General features: G+C 40.2%; 2 protein-coding genes across 2 annotated transcripts in view; one reads left to right on the top strand and one right to left on the bottom strand.

The window, feature by feature from the left end:
- Positions 1–21,130, bottom strand: part of znf827 (zinc finger protein 827) — a 113,189-nt gene that overhangs the window by 88,151 nt on the left and 3,908 nt on the right. The window lies entirely within an intron of this gene.
- lsm6 (LSM6 homolog, U6 small nuclear RNA and mRNA degradation associated) lies at positions 1,959–6,080 on the top strand. The gene is made up of 4 exons (XM_085276558.1): positions 1,959–2,048; positions 2,348–2,453; positions 2,543–2,656; positions 5,900–6,080. Exons 2-4 carry the CDS (start codon positions 2,360–2,362, stop codon positions 5,932–5,934), a joined length of 243 nt encoding a protein of 80 aa, XP_085132684.1. The 5' UTR covers positions 1,959–2,048; positions 2,348–2,359; the 3' UTR covers positions 5,935–6,080.

The raw sequence follows: 21,130 nt of genomic DNA, 5'->3' as shown, positions 1-21,130 counted from the left end.
TGCTTATTTTTTGCCCATGTACCTGATAGTTTTATAATATTTTCAGTTTAGACTCTGATATGTTGCCTTTGTATTTTTCTCAATTATAGGCTTTGAACGATTTGCAAATTACTGCATTTTGTTCTTGTTTACATTTTACAGCATCCAAACTTTTGTGAAACCATAGGTTATAATATATATTGATGTCACCCATTAAGTTTAACTCAATTCTGCCTCAGGATCATATGCATTTTAAAACAAGGCAAGCACCTAAAGGATTTTTTTATATTTTAATTTAACAACACAAAGAGGTATGACGTACCAACATCATTATCTCTGTTGTTATTAGTAATATTCAACCAGAAATTGCTCTGATTTCTTCTTATTTGGGTAGTGATTTTCTGTGCTGTAACCAGAATCCAGATTCAAATGTATTGTTTTCATCATGCTCCTTCAGTCTAGGATGGTAATTATGTGAAATATGACATATAGAAAACGCACAGATCTAAATTATTGACTAACAGCAGGAAAATAAATAGCTGATATATATATATATATATATATATATATATATTATATATATATATATATATATATATATATATATATATATATATATATATATATATATATATATATAAAAAACACCCAGCACGCCCCTGCGGGCGGTTTATCCTTCAAGCTCGGGTCCTCTACCAGAGGCCTGGGAGCTTGAGGGTCCTGCGCAGTATCTTAGCTGTTCCCAGGACTGCGCTCTTCTGGACAGAGATTTCCGATGTTGTTCCCGGGATCTGCTGGAGCCACTCGCCTAGCTTGGGAGTCACCGCACCTAGTGCTCCGATTACCACGGGGACCACCGTTACCTTCACCCTCCACATCCTCTCGAGCTCTTCTCTGAGCCCTTGGTATTTCTCCAGCTTCTCGTGTTCCTTCTTCTTGATATTGCTGTCATTCAGAACCGCTACATCGATCACTACGGCCGCCTTCTTCTATATATATATATATATATATATATATATATATATATATATATATATATATAATTTTGCTGGACTAAAATTCATATTTCCTTTTTTTCACAATCTTCTCTTTGCACATCAACTGTGATGGCTGGGACCAAAAGTAACGGTGATGCTGAACACAAGGCTACAGTGTTGTAAGAGTCTTAAACACATAAAACACCGCATGCTCTGAGGAAGGTATTTGATCCCTTACAGATTCCTTTTTTCCCCTCTTTTTTTTGCCACTTTGGCACACTTTCATGTTTCAGATAAACAAACAAATTGTAATTTTGCACAAAGGTAACCTGAGTAAATATGAAATGTGGTTTGATTTTATTGATTAAGGGAAAAGACTACCGAAAGCTGGCCCTGCTTGAAACATTTATTTTCCCAAAACCTAAAAACTGCCTGTGGCACCTTGGCTCTCACTGGGGTTCGCTGGAGTCCCGAAGCCTTAGAAATAGCTTTGTAACGCTTTCCAGACTGAAAGACGTCACTGACTTTGTTTCTTATCAATTCTTGAAATTTATTTATTTTTTTTAGATCAAGGAATGAGGAATGGTGTGTTGCTTTTTGAAATCTTTTACCTTTTACACTTTGTCAGACAGCTTCTACTTAAGTGATTTCTTGATTCAGCAGGTCTGGCAGTAACCAGCCCTGGCTGTGACTAGGGAAAAGTTAGCAGTTAACTCATGACTTAACAAGGGGGGATTATTTTTTAGGGGGGATTAAAGGACCAGGTAGCTTTAGAAGCTTTTTTCCTATAACAAATGAAATCATAATTTAAAAACTGTATTTTGTATTTACTCAAGTTATCTTTGTTTACCTGAAAAATGTAAATGTGACAAATATGCAAAAAAAAAAAAAAAGAGGCAAAAATACAGAAGGCTCAGGCAAACATTTAATCACAAAACTATAGCTACTTTGTTGCCAGTTTGATAGCTGATTATGTGATTAGCGATCAAGCATTTAAGTTTTTGTCCTCAGCCGCTTTCCGTACAGAACACGCTTGTGATTGGTCAAACTGACGTCCATGCTAAATACAATTGTCTGGAAAACGTCGGTCTGGTGAGTGAAATGCTAACAAACATATTGCTGCTGCATATAAAATTAAAGGGTTTCTTCTTGTGTTGTTAGGTGCAATAAAATGTAAGCATGCTTTTCACAAAGACAGCGACCCTCGCTGCGCAGATTCACGGGAAAATAGTCGGTTAGCAGGTTAGTTATACTCGTTAGCTAGCTAGCCGCTAACGATACTAGCCTGTTTGCGTTAGGAAATCGTTACTATTACAGACATGAACACGAGTTGTAGCTCCATGAAATAAATCGCTACTATAGTATCTAATGCTCATCTTCCATCCTTTCAGATCACAGTCAAAATGAGCCTGAGGAAGCAGACCCCGAGTGACTTTCTGAAGCAGATCATTGGCAGACCTGTTGTGGTCAAACTGAACTCTGGTGTCGATTATAGAGGTACGTAACAGCTTAGCCACTTGCCCCCCCCATACTGATCGGTAAGTAATGACTTTAAAGGAAAACACGGTGTGTTTGTGTACCTGCAGGTGTTCTGGCCTGTTTAGATGGTTACATGAACATCGCCATAGAGCAGACAGAGGAGTATGTCAACGGGCAACTCAAGAACAAATATGGCGATGCCTTCCTAAGAGGAAACAATGGTAAGCATGTCCCTTTTATGTAGACTTTGGTATTTAAGGCAGTATAGGTCTTCTGTAAGAAGACTGAAGTGCAGAATAAATATGCTAAACCTAAGGAAATGCTGTGCAGCTGTGACAGAGATGATAAAATAGATTAAAAATAAATGCAGGTTTATGTTTTTGAGGCCATCAGGTTTTTCTCTGAATGTCTGAAACTGGAACTCTTTCATGACAGTTGAAAGGAGACGAAAATATGACAAACACAGGTGAGGAGCGCAGATTAAAGTGTGATCTAAAAAGGTTGTCAAATAGCCAACTTGCCCAGAAAAGTAACCTGCTCTGTAGGATGTTCCTCTCAAAACAGGAAGCTGTGGTCTGTCTGATAATGACTCACATTCAGTGCTTGCTTATTAATTCCGTTTAAATGAGGGCATACATTATGAATGGCACAACTTAATGGTGCCATAACCTTTTAGCTATGTTCTGTTCTAACACAACTCCTTTTTTACTTGTAAAATAAAAGTGTACACAGCTCCAGTAAGCTGTACAGTACAAGTCAGTTGTGAAGAGTAACCAGAACCCTGAAACTGTAAAACTGAACTCAGAAATGTGTTTTATTATTTATTTTTTTTATTTATACCAGTACTTTTTTTTCCCTCTTTAAACTGTGGAAAAGGTCTCTCGCCTTCTTGAAAGTATTGTGAGGGTTAGCCAAATGGTGATAATTAGTTAATGATAAAAAAAAATCCCACTCAAATTAAATTGGTCTTCAAATTAAACTTTTTGCCTGCATAGATTTTTCGAAGTACATCATTATATGATAATAATCAGTAGATAAACTGTTAATGACAGTAGCTGTAAGCTGATGCCCGAGCTGATTTATTAAGATATTTTTAACTCACTAATTATTGTTAAAACAACACATTGTTAACAAAGCTCTTGGGAACTGCCCTTTTTCACTCGTTGTCAGTTCAATATTGCATTTTCTTGTGTGTCTTGCTATATTTTTATGAAACTTTGTATTAATATTCTCCATGTTGATCAGCATAGACAGACTTGAACTTAAACTGTACAATGGCTTTGTACAGTGTTTGCCTCTTTTTGATTTCCTATTTTTTTTGTGTTTGTCACACTTAAATGTTTCAGATTAAACTAATTTAAATACTAGACAAAGATAACACAAGTAAACACAAAGTGCAGTTTCTAAATGAAGGTGTTTATTATTAGGAGAGAGAAAAATCCAAACCTACATGGTCCTGTGTGAAAAAGTGATTGCCCCCCCTAAACCTGTTGGGCCACCCCTAGCAGCAACAACTGCAGTCAAGTGCTTGCGATAACTGGCAGTGAGTCTTTTCCCGCACTGTGGAGGAATTTTGGCCCACTCATCTTTGCAGTGGATCTTTGTTTAAGTTCAGCCACCTTGGAGGCTTTTCAAGCATGAACTGCCTTTTTTAAGGTCATGCCACAGCATCTCAATCGGATTCAGGTCAGGACTTTGACTAGGCCACTCCAGAGACTTCATTTTGTTTTTCTTAAGCCATTCAGAGGTGAACTTGCTGGTGTATTTTGAATCATTCTCCCAACTCTGCTTCAGCTTGAGGTAATGAACAGGTGGCCGGACGGCAGAATTCATGGTTCCATTTACCACAGCAAGCCTCCGGGTCCTGAGGTAGCCTCAGACCAACACACTAACACCTTTTCACTGTTGGTATGACGTTCCTTTTCTAAAATGCTGTGTTCGCTTCATGCATGATCCATAAGGTTCAACTTTTGTCTCGTCAGTCCAGAGAGTATTATCCCTAAAGTTTTGGGGATCATCAAAATGTTTTCTGAGGCCGTTCCATGTTTTCGCCATTTGTGGATAATAGCTCTCATTGTGGTTCACTGGAGTCATACATCTCAAGAAATGGCTTTAAACCCTTTTCAAGACCAAGAGGTCTTTGTTTCTCATGTCTTCCTGAATTTGGATTCCGACATGTGCCTGGCTTTTGAGGATATTTTTGGTCTACTCCACTTTACATGATTTCTTGATTGAGAACAGGCGTGATACTAGTCAGACTAAACGCCTTCATTTGGAAATTTGTGTTTACTTGTGTTATTGTTGCTTAATATTTACATTTGTTTGATGATCTAAAACAGCAAACATTTAAAAAAAAATGGAAATCAAGAAGGGGACAAACACTTTTTCACACCACTGAAACTGTCCTGACACAGAGATTTCATGTTTAATCACTGGTATGCCCCTTTTTTTTAAATTTTTTTTTTTTATGAGAATTGGCTCATTGTAAGGCTCTTGTTTGCAGAGATAGTTTTAATATATTCTGTATTCACCACAGTAGTCGGAACATTTTTTTTAACTGTATTGTTTACATCTTCATCTCTCTGTCTGCATTTTCCAGACACCAGGCATGCACTGTATCCAGTGTGTGATTTGATCTCGAATGTGAGTCATGCAGGCCGGTGTTTCAGGCCGCAGATAGTGTTATTTTTAGTCAAAATAACCAGTACAACAAACTATACAGATTATCTTTGAGGGGAAAAAATGTGGAATGTGGATGCTGCAGGGGGTCAAGGTTTAACATAGAATTTGCTAAATCATCATCAGCAGCACATTTTCTTGTTACTGGAATTATTGTTTTTTCTTTGGGATTTGTTTCTGTGGAATAACTTCTGTGTTTGGGGCTGCGCATTCAGACTGTTGTGAGGTGCAGTAGCTATTCACATAAAAAATAAAAACAAAACACACAATGGCTCCTCTGTTAAAGACATTTAAGAAAAAAAACATTTTGCAGTGGAGCCAGACTATAATTTATAACGGCTTCTAAATAAAATAAATTAAAGACGAGAGAAACACCCTTCAACAATGTTGTGAGCATTGATGTTACACAATTTAACCAGCAGATGGCGCTCTTCAGCATCTCTCCTGGCAGTACAGGGTGTTTCCAACAACCAGCTGATTCGAGCAGTCGGGTGGAGTGTAAATGAATAACTACACACAAAAAAATGTTAGGGGAATATGTTTATTTTGTGTGTCTGAAAGGAAATAAAAAATATCATCCGACATACAGGATTTTTAAGTCACCAGATGTCTGTGTCGATCTTAAAAATCCTACATTAGCCTGCCTCTGTTTTGCTTTACGCCGCCTCATTGAGTATTTTGTCTGTCAAATGAGATTTTCGGAATTTTGATTTATTTTTATGGATCATCGTGTATGAATAAGATCCCCCCCCCCCCCCTTCTTTTCTCCTGTCTCCTTCTTACAGTTCTGTACATCAGCACCCAGAAGAGGAAAGTCTAGTGAAGACCATTTTGAGTTCATTTAATTTTTTCAGTTTTTAATAATGTTTCAGAAGACGACTGTCATACGTTTTTGGTTCTGTAAAGCTTGAGAAGCGTTTGTTTTGTGAAAGTGGAATATATGAATAAACTCTGAGTTTCGATTTATGTCTGACTCGTTGAACGTCATTTACACATATTGGTGTTATTATCACAAGGAAAACAACTATAGCTTCGCACATTTACCGGATATGGTCCAATCTAACTTTTTCCTAGCAGGAAAACTAAGAATTTAACACAAACCTGCGTTTTCCTCACTCAGAAGGGCTTTAATGTTTAAGTAAATAAAAGGTGGTTAAGAAAGCTGGTGAATTTCTTTTGGCTCTGTCCAAACCTGCAAATTTTAAACTATTTGTAGAGATGCATCATCTGGTGTGGCTTTTATTTCCCATTTGGTGCCATGGAAACAAAGAAATGTTCAATGTAAAAACAAACTGAACTGTTTTTGAACACTTAGCCAGCACAAAATTGATGTGACTCAACAGATGAACATAGCTCACTGCTATACAAGCAAATGTCCTGTATTTACCAGTAGCAGTCAATGATGAAAGTGCTTTCTGACTGATATATCCATACATGCTTAATGATTTTAATAATTGTCATTTAAATCTTAAATGGCTTCTTAGACTTCCCCCTTGCTCGTGGGGAAGTCTGACTGTGGAAGACGAATGATCTATTCTTTTTGTCCTTTTAGTGAAATCGCTCGCTCACAGTTTATCCCCGGAGCAAGCGGAGACATCAAATCTACCACTGTTTTCCCAGAAGGCTTCAAAAGGATTAGAACATAATTTTGTAATTTGTCAGTCCTAATGTGCTAATTTTGTAATTGATCTTGATGCGACTGGCCTGCAGAAACCCATTACTGAATGGCTCGTGTACAAATGCACTCATCATTACACATAATCTGACAATCGGCCGCTTTATAATTTCAAATAAAACGCTTCAAAACAAGAATTTATAAACAAAAGCTCCTGTTGTGAGGCTCATTTAGCTTCAGTCTCTGGCTCTTTGGTTTGCAAATTGATCACAAAGATTTAGCTCAATATGACATCATGCTTTGATTGCTTTGTGCGCATAGATAGATATATAAATATATATGGATAGTTACAGATATATTTTTTTTAAACCCCTACATCTGAACTTTGCTGGTGACTGTGTTGCAAAATACACTTGTTGATCACTTAATGCGCCGTCACAGATTGAATATCTACCTGTGAAAGAAAAAATGTGCCATGCAAATATGTATCACCGACCAACAAAGAGTACAAAGACTGCAGGACCAATCTATAAATGGTGCCACCTGCAGGCTATGTCAGGCTGCATTAGCATGTAAACAGATCTGTCAGATCAACTCTGACTGCATACTGCTGCAGTCTTCCATGTTGTAATGCTTTTAAAAATGTCTCGGAGCGAACAGGCCTGCTTTATTTATTTATTTATTTTTTAAATCATCCGTGACTGCATAGGTGTTCTTTGTTCAGTCAGGTTTGGATTGGCTCTGCTGTGTTTTGCCCTGTGAAAATCAATGCGGTGGCACATGCAGGGAATTGGAAGTTTATTCCATTTCTGCGTCTGGCCTGTGGTCATTTAGCAAATGAGTTCAAAAGTGGCATCACCTCATTACGCTAAGATAAGAATGCTATAAATATATGATTCATTAGTTTCTTAATGAGAATGCTGTAGCGTGGAGGCATTGGAAGAAGGGTGGGGTTGGGGGTGGGTGGGGGATTCTTTTTTGTCCAAGGATGGATTTTCTTTTTTTTTTTTTGAGAGCCTTGTTTTCCAACCTGTACATGCGCACTCTGGCCCCTGGAAGGAGACAAAAGGCTGCCAAGGTCAGGCCTGACTTGAGAATGAAGGACGCGTTATTGATCAAACTCTGGCGAGCTGCAGCTGTAAGAGACGGAATGTTGGAGGGAGATTGAGCTGCAACACAGACACGAAACACAGGCGGACATAGGCGCTGAGTGACATATATATACACACACAAAGAAAGGCACGGCACACAGCGCAACACACAAAGAATCATTATGGCACTTGGTGAGGGTTAGTGCAGGCAAATATTTACCCACTGGAATCATAACTGAGCCGCTGGCCGTGTGGCCTCACAGGGAACCCAATTAATACCATTCACACAAATGACCTGGTGGGAGACATCGTGCTCTCGGACTGTGAGCTTTTTTTTTTTTTGTTTGTTTTAAAAACTCTTGAATCAATGCAGGATCTTCTTCATCTTGCATGTGCATGCATTTGTCCTTTAAACCCTCTGCAGAACAAAACTGTTTTTCTTTTAGATCACTGAACACCCAAAATCCACCTCCTTTTTTATTTTACATTTCATTTGAAGACACTTCATTCCGTCGTCCAGGCTTACTTTGCGTAGAGCGCTGGTCCCCACTTGCCCGATCGCAGCGGGCTGACGGAGGATGCTGCAGTGGCTCGCTGTTGACGTGTGGAGGTGAGTGATGGAGGGGAGAGGACAAAGGAGGGTAGAATAGGTGACAGCCTTGTTATGTAGGAGAGAAAGCCAAGGGGGGGCAGACTCAAGTCTTACAGCACCACCAGCTGCCAGAGCTACAAAACTACAGTGGAGACGACATGGGATGAGGGAGGGAGGGGAAAGTGGAGTATGACTTTGACCCTGACTGATCACTGCAGCATGACTGTCTAGCCTTTTCACAAGGGATCAAAGGAAGACAAGGACAACCTGAGATTCTGTTTTATAACATTTGGCTGTGCAATGTGGAACTTTTTATATGGATGGTTGATAAAGAGTGTTTTTCTTTTGTTTGTAAAAAATATATACACAAAAATATTCAATAACTTTAACTAAGGTGGCTCTTCCTGCACATTTACCACATTTCCGCTGCATCTACCGCCTGCACGTGTAGATGCGACCAGCTATTTGTTTTTGTGTGTGTAAAGAGATCGCCCTCCTCACATTGTATTAGGATGTGAACTTGACCTGCTTTGACCTCTGCCTGACAGCCTGTCGTGTGTTTAGGATGTAAATGATGGCGCTGACCTCACACTCAGCGGCTCCGCTTTCACGTTTCGCAGGCTGGGTCAGAGGTGCCATTTGGAAAGTGCAGAATAAACAAACACCTTAGAAACAGCATGGCGGTGGCTGACAAATTTAAATACGTTCCTCTGATTAATACGCTGAATGTAAGCTGCACGTTAACTGATTATTCCATGAATCAGTAATGGGAAACATGATTTTTATAATTCTGCCCCTCCACATCCCCCACAGTGAAGCAGCTAAGATATGATTGAAGTGTATACTTGAGGCTTTGATTCAAGGGAATTCATAAACTATTGCATTAACTGTTTAAGCATTGCACTCATTTCTTCCTCAATTTTCAGGCCTGAAAGTAAACCATCAGAGATCAAGTGATACAAAGCTTTATGACAGGTTTCACCGCAAATTAAGAAGTGGGACTTCGATACGTTCCCTAACCCTAACCCTAGGCATTACCATTAAAGTGAAAAATCTAAAAAGGCTTGAAGAAAGATGGCAGAAACTCTTGCAAGCTGATGGAGAATAAGTAAAGTGACGATATCAACATTTCCTCTGTAAATACAAACCTCTTCACAACAGCTGGTCAAGCCTGTGGACGTTGAAAGAGACACCTTCATTAATGTAAACAGAAGGTTTCCAACAAAGTGCAAATAACTGGTATGTAAAAAGAGCAGAAAGGCTGGATTAGATTTTTTGCTAGATTATAAAAAGGCCTGTCTAGTTCTTGAAAAAGGTTATTTGTCAGCTAAAGTTAAGATTGTCTTGTATCCGAGTAAGTGAAAAAGAAGAGAAAGAAGGAGCTATCATCATCTGTCAACCATGGTAACACACTGTAATGACACGTGCATGTATAGTGCCAATGAAACTGGGTCTGTGGTGTTTGCTGATTATGTGAGCCTGTACAGCTACAGCTTCTGCTCAGGTTCAACCAAATGTTGAAAAGACTTAAAGCAAAGAAGTGGAAGTTTGTTAACAGGCTGGTCACTGGCTGCAAAGGTTTGTGTCCAAGACTCAATAATATTCCTCATATTTATACACTATGTTGGTTTGAGCCTGTACAAATGCAGACAGTGCAAAAAGGGCTAAACGATTAACACAGTTTTGTTTTTTTTGTTAAGCGAATCATGTTTTTATGCTTCATTTCAAATCCACTGTGAATGTGGTTGAAGCAAAAACAATATACATGCTGAGTCTTGAAAACACATCCATTCAGACAATGTATCAGCAGAAAAAAGGTGTGCATTACTTATGTGTTGATCTGCGAGCTTCTCAGAATCGCTTCCTTGTCTTTCAGGAACCTTCATCCACGTCCAAGTTTGACGGCTGTTTTGATCCTAATTGAGTGTGAAGGTCTGTGCAAGCCTGTGTTGTTCTGCAACCCCTAGGCTCTTTATTTAGCCTCGAGGACAGTCAGCCATGGCCAGAAATGCGACCCCTGACCTTCTTAACTGGAAGAATTCTATTTCCAGCATGGACAGGGTCTTCTGTGATTTATCTTCCCCCAAAACAGCCCGATGCAGATGGCAAAGTTAGCGGAGTGTGACTAGGTGCTCTTCAGGACGCTAGAGAACAGCTCTTTGGCTCTCGGTGTGCTGCATGTGTACGCTATGAAGAGTAAAAGCTTTATTAAGGGAGGCAGGAAAAGTCTTGAATGATCCAGTAGCACGGTCCATGTGAGTCCTTGAACCTTGGCCCCTAAAAGATTCTGCAGCTGTCCTGCAACAGTAGGGTCTATTTTGGAAACGCACTCACTTACATGTTAATCGTACTGTAGCACTGACCGTGACCTGACCCACTTACAGCTCAATAAGCTGTATGGATATGAATACAAAGCGCATCATCACTAGTCTAATCGACAGGCCAAAAACAGGTTTGTTAGTTTTGCGTTCTGTTGTCCCTCTTAGTGAACTTTTTCTGTGCCTTTGTCAGTAAAAACAGGCGAAGCTTCGGGCTAAAAATGTGTGATCCTCAAGCAAACTCCTTTAATCCATAAAAATAAATAATTAGGCAAGTAAAATAAAACTTTTATTCTTCTATAATAAGTGTTTAACTAAACAGCTCTGCTGCCATATTGCTGAACTTTCCTGACACGAAAGGTATTTGTAATTTTATTCCAGTGCAATTCCCGACCACATCATACTGTAGGAAGAAGAAAAAAAGCTCACCGTTACTAATACTTGGTAGGAGGTAATTTTAGGTTGCACAGAAGTTATTGCATCAATGGCTGTCTTGGGACCTTGTCTCACAAAATAGTAAATGTAAGGATGAGCTCATCAGCGCTTGTGAGCAATAATCACTGAATATGAGGTAAACGGCCCGTGTCAAAGAGCCATTTTCAATTACGTTTGCTTCAGAATGGCCCTTGCCTGTCCTGTTTGTCAGCCAAGTCTCACTATTATGCACATGAGATTTGCATGAAATACAAACTAACCCTGCACTCAGGCAATTAGCCTCCATTACACTGGTGTTGCGATTGCCAATTTGTCTGCCATGCAAGGTAATCTGGAGCGTTGCTGGCAAGCACCCAAAACGGTAATAATGGTAATGCAAGAGTCTTTTGTTGTTGTTTCCTCTCAGACTAACAGCCACAGGCGGCTGGTGTGTCACTGGATGAAATGTTGAGGAAGTGGAAATGTTTGCACGACAGTCAGAAGTTGAGACATGAACCTTTGTTCTCAAATAGTGCAGGCCAAAGGCTTTTGGGGTGCTGATTCGGTCGGATTCTCTCTCACCGGGTTATTCGGGGTTAGTTTTAAGTTTTGCTATTAAGCCTGGAAGAGTTGCCTGAGAGTTACGTATATGTCTTTTCAAAGGCTTTTTATGAGGGCCCAAAGAATCAATACTGGACCATGTGTATGTGAAAAGAACTGCTGGCAGCAAATCCAGCCGTAACTATCCCAGCTGTGCAGCTCAGGGCTTCAGTATGTTTCAGCTTCAACTCTCTACTCTCGCCACTATCACGCCATCAGATTTCATTCTAGCAACGGTGGAAGCTGTTTCCAGTGAAGATGCTGCGTATTGGGAGACGGTTAAAAGAAAAAATAAGAAGAGTGTGAATCTTTGACTTCTATAAAATCATATTTCTACCTATGATCAAGCTGACTGCTAAAATAAGCTTTTTTTGGGAGAGAAAACAAAGGTTAAAGGTAAAAAATATAATCTGTAGGGTCTGCTGCAAACATCCGGTATGGTTGACAGTCCACAGTGGTGCAGCTTTGATTTGCTGTAATGGCGTTGTCAGCATTTCGGGGTGCTCTTGATGTCGGGATAAACTGTTCCAGGTCTCATGGTTTGACCGCTCATGTTTCTTCCTTTGATAGTGATAGTACAGCATGCTCTGGTTAAAACATCCAATAATAACCATCAGTAGCAACAACTCAACATGTTACGAACTGGAAATATGCTCCAAAAATGTTCTTTTGACCGATTTGTTTTACAGAATTCAACCTGTCTTTCACAATCAGCAGCACCGACTGTTGCGATGTTTGATCGTGTGTGTGTGCCACACTAGAAAGGCCTTTGTGTGCATGTTTGGTCATCTCAGTTTGTGTGTCCACTGCTAAAGACGGAAGCTCTGTGGTTTGACTTGCTGCACTCAGACTGCCTTTGATATTGCTCAAGGGCAAAGCCAGACAGAAGAGTTATGACTTCAGCCCATCTTTGACTTTGGCCGTCAGGGAGGTCATAAGGAGGCTACAATCACACACACGAGAACACATATTAAAAAACTACTTAATCTATCACAAGAATGCACAAACGCACGCACGCACGCTTGCACACTGGACTGCAGCCACCATGAGAGTCAGAGAAACACAATTAATGGCTTTTTTATACCTCAGTTAGTTTGTGTGTATGTGTGTGTGCACAGGAGAGAGAGAGCATGTGAACATTTGCGTCACAACATATTAAGAGACAGACGGGGGAAAGCACCTTTCACATCACGATATGACTTCCCGTACAGCGCAGCACGCGGACAAGAGGCCATTAAATTCAATGTGACACCCGCCGGGTGAGCCACTGATGCTTTTTACGGGGGCGTGTCACTTCCAGAGTTTTTAACGAGCGTCACTGCGAGCGAAGAGGGGACGCTCTCCGACTCACTCCGGCAGAAGGCGCCAATAGAATTGAAGGAGCAGGTTTTATAGGGACCGCACATGTGATGGTACGGCCTGGAGGAGGAGGCGTCTGATAGACTTTTATGTAGAGCCTAAAGTGATGGGGCAGCACTTTTAACTGAGCATACAAATTGAAACTTGAACATATTCTTACATCATTTTTTAAATTTTGTTTATTGTGACAACTGATGGTATATTCCTCTCTGGAAAAGATTCTATAAACTTCAAAAGCTTTATGGATATCGACATGTAATCTGGGCTGCGACCAAGCTCCTTTTGCAGCTTCCTTCCCCCAAGTTTTGAAAGCACTATCCGAGCTCCTTGTGCCCTCTTGTGGTAGATCCCGGTGATGGCTTTGCCCCTTAGCCAGCTACTCAACTCTTCCTCCTCTTCCTTATTTTAATTGACCTGGATTTGTTCCTTTGCTTTGCTGTAATGAAAAAGCAAGAGGTGCCTCGAGACTGAAAAATCCTGTCAGCTTCGCCCTGCAGCAATTCCCACACCCCAAAACTGGGTCCCCTTTACAAGATCTCCTGTTTGAAGCTGAGCAGAAATAAAAAATTTAAAAGACCTGGGTGCTTCAATGCCTTGCGATGAATAATTAAGAAATATGCATTTTCAGATAATGGAGAAGAGAATTTTTAATACATCTGGATGTAAATCCATTGGAAAAAGAAAAAAAAACCCACTGCATATGTTTGTGTGGAGCTGGCACTCGAGTTTGTATTGTATTCTTATTTCTCTGTGTAAAGATGCAGTGAAATATTTATCCAGAGTTTCCTGTTAAACACAGAGAACGAGCCTGATCGCTTTCTTAAAATACAGAAACCTGTACAAATGGGTCCAGTATGACACGCATGCATATTAATGCGGTTTGCTCAGTGCGCTGCTCAGAGGTTCGTGTTATCAATACAAGGCGATCAATATTCTACACGATGAACAAGGCCATTCAATCAAAACACGCTGCATGAGAAATGAAAGAGAGATCAAACTGAGAAATGAATGTATTTAGCAGATACAAAGTCCTTGGGTGAATATATAAAAATACGCATTTGTGTGATTAACAAAGATGGATAATGGTGCCGTACTTTTTTAAAAATGTCATTCTGAACATGCTGAAAAACGTAGAGGCGATAAATGCACAAGCAATTTAGTCAGTCATACCTGCCACCACCTCCGTCTGACGGTGTCACGGCAGGTCACGTAAAAGCCATATTTCAGGTTAAATTCTCCCCTGCTGCTCTTTCCCCACTCCCCCTCCCTACTCACCCATGTCATGTTACAACTCCCAATACACCTATGATTCATAAACCACAGGGCTGTTTGATTTTACACTTGATGACTCATCACAGGTTTAAGTCTTCATATTAAAGCCCGGTGACAATTTTATGGTCTCCATACTGGAAGGAGAGCGAGCGTGCTGTGCCACGATACAACAGAAACTCCCGTCTGTCTTCATAACTCATCTCTGTGATGGCAGAGCTGGATTGAGTCATCTTCGCTTCCGGCTGGTGCTGTAGCAGAAAGCCTGGCTGAATGCTGGGGCCGAGGTGTGCTGTATGTGTGTGCATGCGCGGCGTTTTGTTGTGTGTTTGTGTGAGTGTGTGCTTGAATGAATGCTCGTCCTAATTAAGCATCGGCAGCTCCTTGGACCAGGGGGAGGCAAGACTTCACAGCCATTAAATCAGGACAATGCTTTTTGTGTCACTGGTGCTGGCGTAAGTTGCCCTGCTTCCCCTCCCACTCCTTGCATCTCCTCTCCCTCCTTACCCTCCCACCTCCTCACCCTCTGCCAGTCTCACAGCAGCCAGGCAGCCTAGGGCTCCAAAAATAAATGATGGCTTCCCAAGTGCATGGTCAAGGCCAGGCAAGTTGGCAGGACTAGGCATCCTTTGAGAGCTGTAGCAATAACTCACTGGGGTGCCCTCCAGTGGTGGATTGTGCTCACTGCAGTTACACTTCAGGAATGCACATCCAGAGATAAAGGGAGCAGAAATACTGCATAGTATAAGGTCCAAAACAGCAGCATAACCTGCATTTACTCACTTCATGGCCTTCTCTTAGACTATTGTAATGTATTAGACAGACAGACAGACAGACAGACATATATACATAGTCACAGGTGCCAAGTAAGGGCCTTATATTATGAGAATTATAGCATGTATATATACAAAAGTCATAAAAACAAACATATACAGTATTTCTACTTTTAAACTGATTGCTTACACAGGTATCTAATCAGGGGATCACATGTCAACTCAGTGGACTTAGTCATGTGAACATGATCAAGACGACCTGCTGAAGTTCAGACTGAGCATCAGAATCAGTGAGGAAAGGTCATTTAAGTGGCTGTGAACGTGTTCTGGTCTGAGTATTTCAGAAATTTTCCCCACACATTCATTCATTCATTCATTCATTCGTATTTAGGGTTTATAGAAAATGGCCTGAAAAAGGGAAAATATCCAGTGATATCCATCCAGTTTTCTGGATGAAATGCAGAAGAGCATACCTCTGACCTGTGTCCAAGATTGCACACCTGGTGCCACACCAGCCACACCATGCCAACATTTAACCACACGAGGGGCCACTCCTGTCAGTATAAAACACAGTAAAGTGAGGCTACAGTTCACATGGGCTCACCAACATGAGACGGTGTAAGATTGGAAAAACAGTACATGGTTTGACGCCATCTTTTAACTTTGTATTTTGCCTCCAGGTCACTGAGATCATCGTCCTAACGACTCCTCTCGGTGCCCTCTTCTTGCCTTAAAACTAAAGGCGACCTCTAAAGATGTAACGTTGGTGGAATTCACTGTAAATGTTTTCTACTGCTCTTTTATTTGACTTTTATTTACTTATATATTTACTTTCATTTTTTATTTATACTTCATTTTTCAGTCTTATTCATGGATTGTATTATTATTTTATTTATCACATTTTTAAAATCCTTCCTACTTTGTATTCATTCTTATTGTGTTGTTTGTTTATGAGTTTTGTGTGCCTGGAGAGCACCTTGGGTCAATCTCTGTTGTTTTAAAATGTGCTATTGAGTCTCAATTTCTGCTGCGACATTTAGATGTTAGGGTCAGAATTTGGTATAAATAACATGAAAGCATGGATCCACCCTGCCCTGTATAAATAGTTCATGCTGGTGGTAGTGTGTAATGGCATGGGGGATATTTTCCTTGCACAATTTGAGCACCTTAGTACTAACTGAGCTTGATTTCAACACCACAGAATACCTGAGTGTTGCTCCTAACCATGTCCATCCCTTTATGACCACAGTGTACCCATCTTCTGATGGCTGGATATCAGATATCTATATTTGAATCATTGCTGTATGAAAGTAAACTTCAAAACATCTATGTTAAAATCATCACAGGTGTGTTGAATTTCTTTATACAGGTGTTTTTTAAACTTTGCAACTTGGAACACTGGGGCTCAACAAACTGAACCTTGAACAGGTAAAAAGCACTAATATGTAGCATTATAAAAGCAAAAGTTAATAGAGTTGAGTTGTAAGGTTAAAATAAACCTGTCTTCACACCCAGCAAAGCTCAGAATGAAGGGCACTAAGGAGTCAAAGTGGGTCACTGTAGAGTATTCCCAGCACGGGTGTCACCTGCTGTTCCAGGTCAGTGAAGGACTGGTGAGTGCGTGTGTCAGAGTCAGACAAAAAGACTATTTAAGTCATTTGTATAACCAGACATATCTATAATATGCATAACTTAAGACTGGAGCTGAAAGGATTTTTGAATGAATTACACTTTCAACTGACAGAAACTTAATTGGGAGCTAATTTTGTAACTTTTAACCTCCATTAGAGCTCCATTTGCTAATTAAAGTTTCTCAAATGTGAGCTTTTTGTTACTTTTTTTCTCTTCTTCTTTTATACACACACATACACACACTCAAAAATACCTTCAAATTTGTGTGGACCGGTGTGTGTGTCCTCACAAGTGACTGTCGGTTCTCATAAGTATAGTAGAATGGAGATTTCGGTCCTCACAAAGATAGCTAGACAGGAACACACACACACACACACACACACACACCCATATATATAGATTTTTTTTTGTCAGTTTTTTCAGACTTGATAGACAGACCACCTGATGGAGGATGGAGGGTTCATAGATCTGGAGCTGACACTGCTTTCAGTTTCCCCCAGCTGGTCATATGAAACATTTGAACACATATTTTAATTCCTATTTAAATGAAATAAATCAACACCCCAAATTCTTAATCATCATACTAGACAGCACTTTTGCCTCACAGCCTGACGGTCCTGGGTTTGAACCTTGGCTGGATGCTTGGTTTACTTGCTGCTTTAATATTGTCTCAGGGTCTATTGAGCTTTATGTCCTGATGAAATAAAAGTAAAAAATTAAACAACGGCAAAAAACCAAAGAGTCTGATGGTTTTGGAAAAAAGTAATTTTCATTTGATGCCAGTACTTCTTAGTGCTCAGGTGTGCATATTGTTCTGTCAGGACAAAAGCAGACTTTTCATATTTACAGGCTTTACACACACTGATCGCACAGGCAGTGAAATACAGCAACTTACAGCAAAGAGCGTGCAGATAATTTAATACGGGAATAAAATATACAAAAGAGAAATATCATTCTTGCATCAGAAGAAGAAGAACAGACGCACTCACACAAAGCCTCATCTGCCCTCCAAAGCTCTGCACACTGTAGTAGCTCAGTGCTGTAGAGTGGATGGAGCGGCTTAGAGGCAAGTCCTTTGGTCTGCTATTAATTTTACATACTCTAAGGAGGCAATATATATCTTTTATCCATTTAATTAGTTCTGCTGTCTCTAAGTTGGTCAGATCTATTTTCCACTCGATGAAACGGGCTGGTCGAGTCAGTCATGGAATTCATCAAATATATGCATTGCATCTCTGAGGACCCTTCAGTCGTTAATACATATTCAATGCCTGAGTTATTGTTGTCATAGACAGACACGCTGAACTGCAGTTCAGAGAATTGAGAGCAATTTAACTCGCATTTCCGTACAGCCCGTTATTGACTTTGGCATCAAACACGATGAATAATGGCGTCGTCTGCTTAAATACAAATAAATGTTTGCAGACACAGACCACTGCTGAGGGCCTAAGGCACTTCTAACTCGAATCCTCTCCGCAAAACAATTCAGGACATGTGCTGCCTGTGAAATCCAATCAAAACGTCTCAATAGATGATTTATTAATTTTAACAAAACTTATTCAAGTTTCATAGATGTTTTCCTCTTTGCTGTTTTCCCTGTAATACTTCTGTAAACGGGCGCATCGGTGGGTGGGCTGGATGTCCACTAGGGGTCAGGCTGACACAAAGCATTGAGCAGCTTCTGAAACAACGCTGCACGCGCTCAGATGCTGGAGCGTTGTGAGGTGATGTGAGGCCAGGTCCTAATGATGGAAATAAGATTCAAAATCTTTTAAAATTAAAATGTTAAAAAAAAGGAAATTCAGAATTCTAAAGTGAATGAGGTGAAATGAACACATGTCACACGCAGAGAAGCACAATAAGAAACCCAGAGACAAAGGACGTGTTTGATTTTAACAGAGTCGTTTGCATTTCATAAAAAAGTCCAATAAAATCCCTGACTGCCTGGTGGTCAGAGCCCACTGCTGCTGCTATTTCAAACCACAAAAATTGCTTTTTTCTTTCCTTCTTTCATTTTTTTTTTTTTTTACACCCCGTAATCACCTTCACCTTTAAGCAAATCACGTCTGCAACAGAGTCAGTGCATTCACCTCAAGTGCTGTGCCATAAGCAATTTTATCAGAAATGATTGCTTTATGCTCTCCTTATAACACCCCTCACGGCTAGAATCACATAATAATTAATGTAGCAAAAATGACTCATTAGTGCAAATATATTCCAAAAATACGCCAGTCAGTCCTGCTGATGAAAATACATTGATTTGCTTGAAAGGTGAAATTTAGGAGCTGAAGGTAGAAAAAAAAGAAAAAAGGTGCCATTATGTCCATATGAAAGGTTTCAAATCTGCTGATTTTATTCTTAAAGTGTCGAATTCAGCTTTCGTCACTATACTGCAACAATTCATAGCAAAAAGAATAATCTCAGGGCGATTTACGTTGGAAAGTAAAGAGCAAGCAAGCGAGCACTTGGCTTCTTTCTTTCTTTCTTACCATAAATCTCAAATCAACTAAAAACAAAATCACACTGTCAGGCTAGTTTTCTCCAGTTAAGTCACCTCATAGATTCATACATCTGTTCTATTCTTCAAATCTTTAATTAGTGATCACCTTCAGTATTAAATGTAACACTGCTGAGATAACAATTCAGGACGGTGCTTTTGCTGCTGCTCTCAGGTTCAATTACCGTCTGCAGCGCTCAGTATTTATCCTGCCCATCGTTCACGTTCATTCATCACTTTTTGAGAGGAGCCAGGTTGGTGTTTGTAAAAGTCCTGTCACAATTCTGAGCCTTTTCTGTAATTAATACATCAGTTATGCTCACAAGGATTTTTTTTGTAATCACTAAAAAAGTTTCCTAAGTAACCCATCAGTAAATCTACAAAATAAGACAGAACAAGGACGAAGCGCTTGTGGACATTCACAAAAGCAAACAAAGCGGGGATTCATTAAAAGTCCACGCAATGAGTGTTTTTGTCTTCTCTGAGTGGCAGCTTGTTTCTTTTTCTTGTTTTTTTGTTTGTTTAGTCAAAAAAAAAACTTCACTCTCAGATGTTAACAAACACAAATATGTGTTTCTGTGAGTTTTGACTGTGTATGTGTGCTTGAATATCTGCTGCGAGGATCCTGACACAGACACACGCACACACACACACACACACACACACACACACACAGAAGACAACTCGGTGAAGTCTTTAACAAGCTGTCAGGGGCCATAACATTGTTCTCCTGCAACAGTTAACACGGCACACCAGGCAGCTCCAGGTAGTGACACCCTCAGTGCACTACAGGAGCACCTTTGTGGTCCAAACACACACACACACATAAAGAGAGAAAAAGCTGTGCTTGTACTCGCATTCTCACTTCTGGCCCCATACACACCGCAGCAGCTAATAGGCGGCAGTGTTCTAGCTTAATGGAAGTGCAGAGAGAGAGAGTTCTGCTGTTGAGGTAGATAGGGCCCTCTGGGCAAAAACACATTAACCTATTTGGAGGGCGTGAATTCTAGATGGTGTTATTAGCAGAGAGTCTGAGCACCTTGAGCTGAGCGGCTCTAATGCTCACTGTGAGTTTGTGTGTCAGAGAGAGAGAGAGAGACAGAAAGAGAGCAAGAGGAAGAAAGAAAATTCTTAGTTTCGCTCGACTGTCTCAGACCAGGAGTGAAGGCCTTTGCACAATTTATCTCCAGCGGTGTGAATCAGCAGGTTGGAGAAAAAGCTGGACTTCCTTCACTCAGGGTTTTATTAGCTTTTGAGCAGGAGCACAACAACAAGTCAATGCGGTGCTGGAAAGTGAGGGTGGAAACAAACCCGACCGAGTAACCAGTTTAAAAAAAAAAGTAACACAAGTCGAGAATCACCCAACAAGCTACAAAACTTATTAGAGAAAGAAAACACAACAACTGTCACTGTCTCAGCGACACATATAATCTCACGCTGAATGCTAAAGGAAAAAAATAAAAGAGCGGGGTAATTACGCTTATGCCATCCACCAATTCTATCCAATTAGCCAATTAAGGCTAATTACAGTTTTAGCTTTGGCACAAGGCTTTTCATAATTAACCATTTATCAAATCTCCGCCCTCTTTCTTACCAGAAGACACCCAGGCAGCAGAGCAGCGCAGGCATTCGCTCCCATTCTTCCACCTCCCCCAGAGGGACTGGAGCTGTAAGTTTGCTCCCACTTATTCCCCTGATTACCTTGTGAAGGCTGTAAATACATTTATATTTAACCTTTCTTCAAATTATGACTTAATAATTATTATACAGACACAGCAGATGGGCAAAAGAATATACACGATGATTGAGCGGTTGCTCACAGGCAGTCGTTTTAAGGTTTTTTATAAATAAAAGAA

This window comes from Mchenga conophoros, linkage group LG6 (genome assembly GCF_057382185.1).
Source record: "Mchenga conophoros isolate Kocher_MC1m ecotype Shallow Benthic linkage group LG6, M_conophoros_male_GT1.1, whole genome shotgun sequence".
NCBI lineage: Eukaryota > Metazoa > Chordata > Actinopteri > Cichliformes > Cichlidae > Mchenga > Mchenga conophoros.
This window is presented reverse-complemented; position numbering and strand designations above follow the sequence as displayed.

Coding starts and splice junctions, on each gene's coding strand:
- lsm6 (XM_085276558.1), top strand. CDS start 2,360: ATGAGCCTGAGGAAGCAGACCCCGAGTGACTTTCTGAAGCAGATCATT. Junction 2,454..2,542: donor CTCTGGTGTCGATTATAGAG/GTACGTAACAGC, acceptor GTGTACCTGCAG/GTGTTCTGGCCTGTTTAGAT. Junction 2,657..5,899: donor CTTCCTAAGAGGAAACAATG/GTAAGCATGTCC, acceptor TCCTTCTTACAG/TTCTGTACATCAGCACCCAG.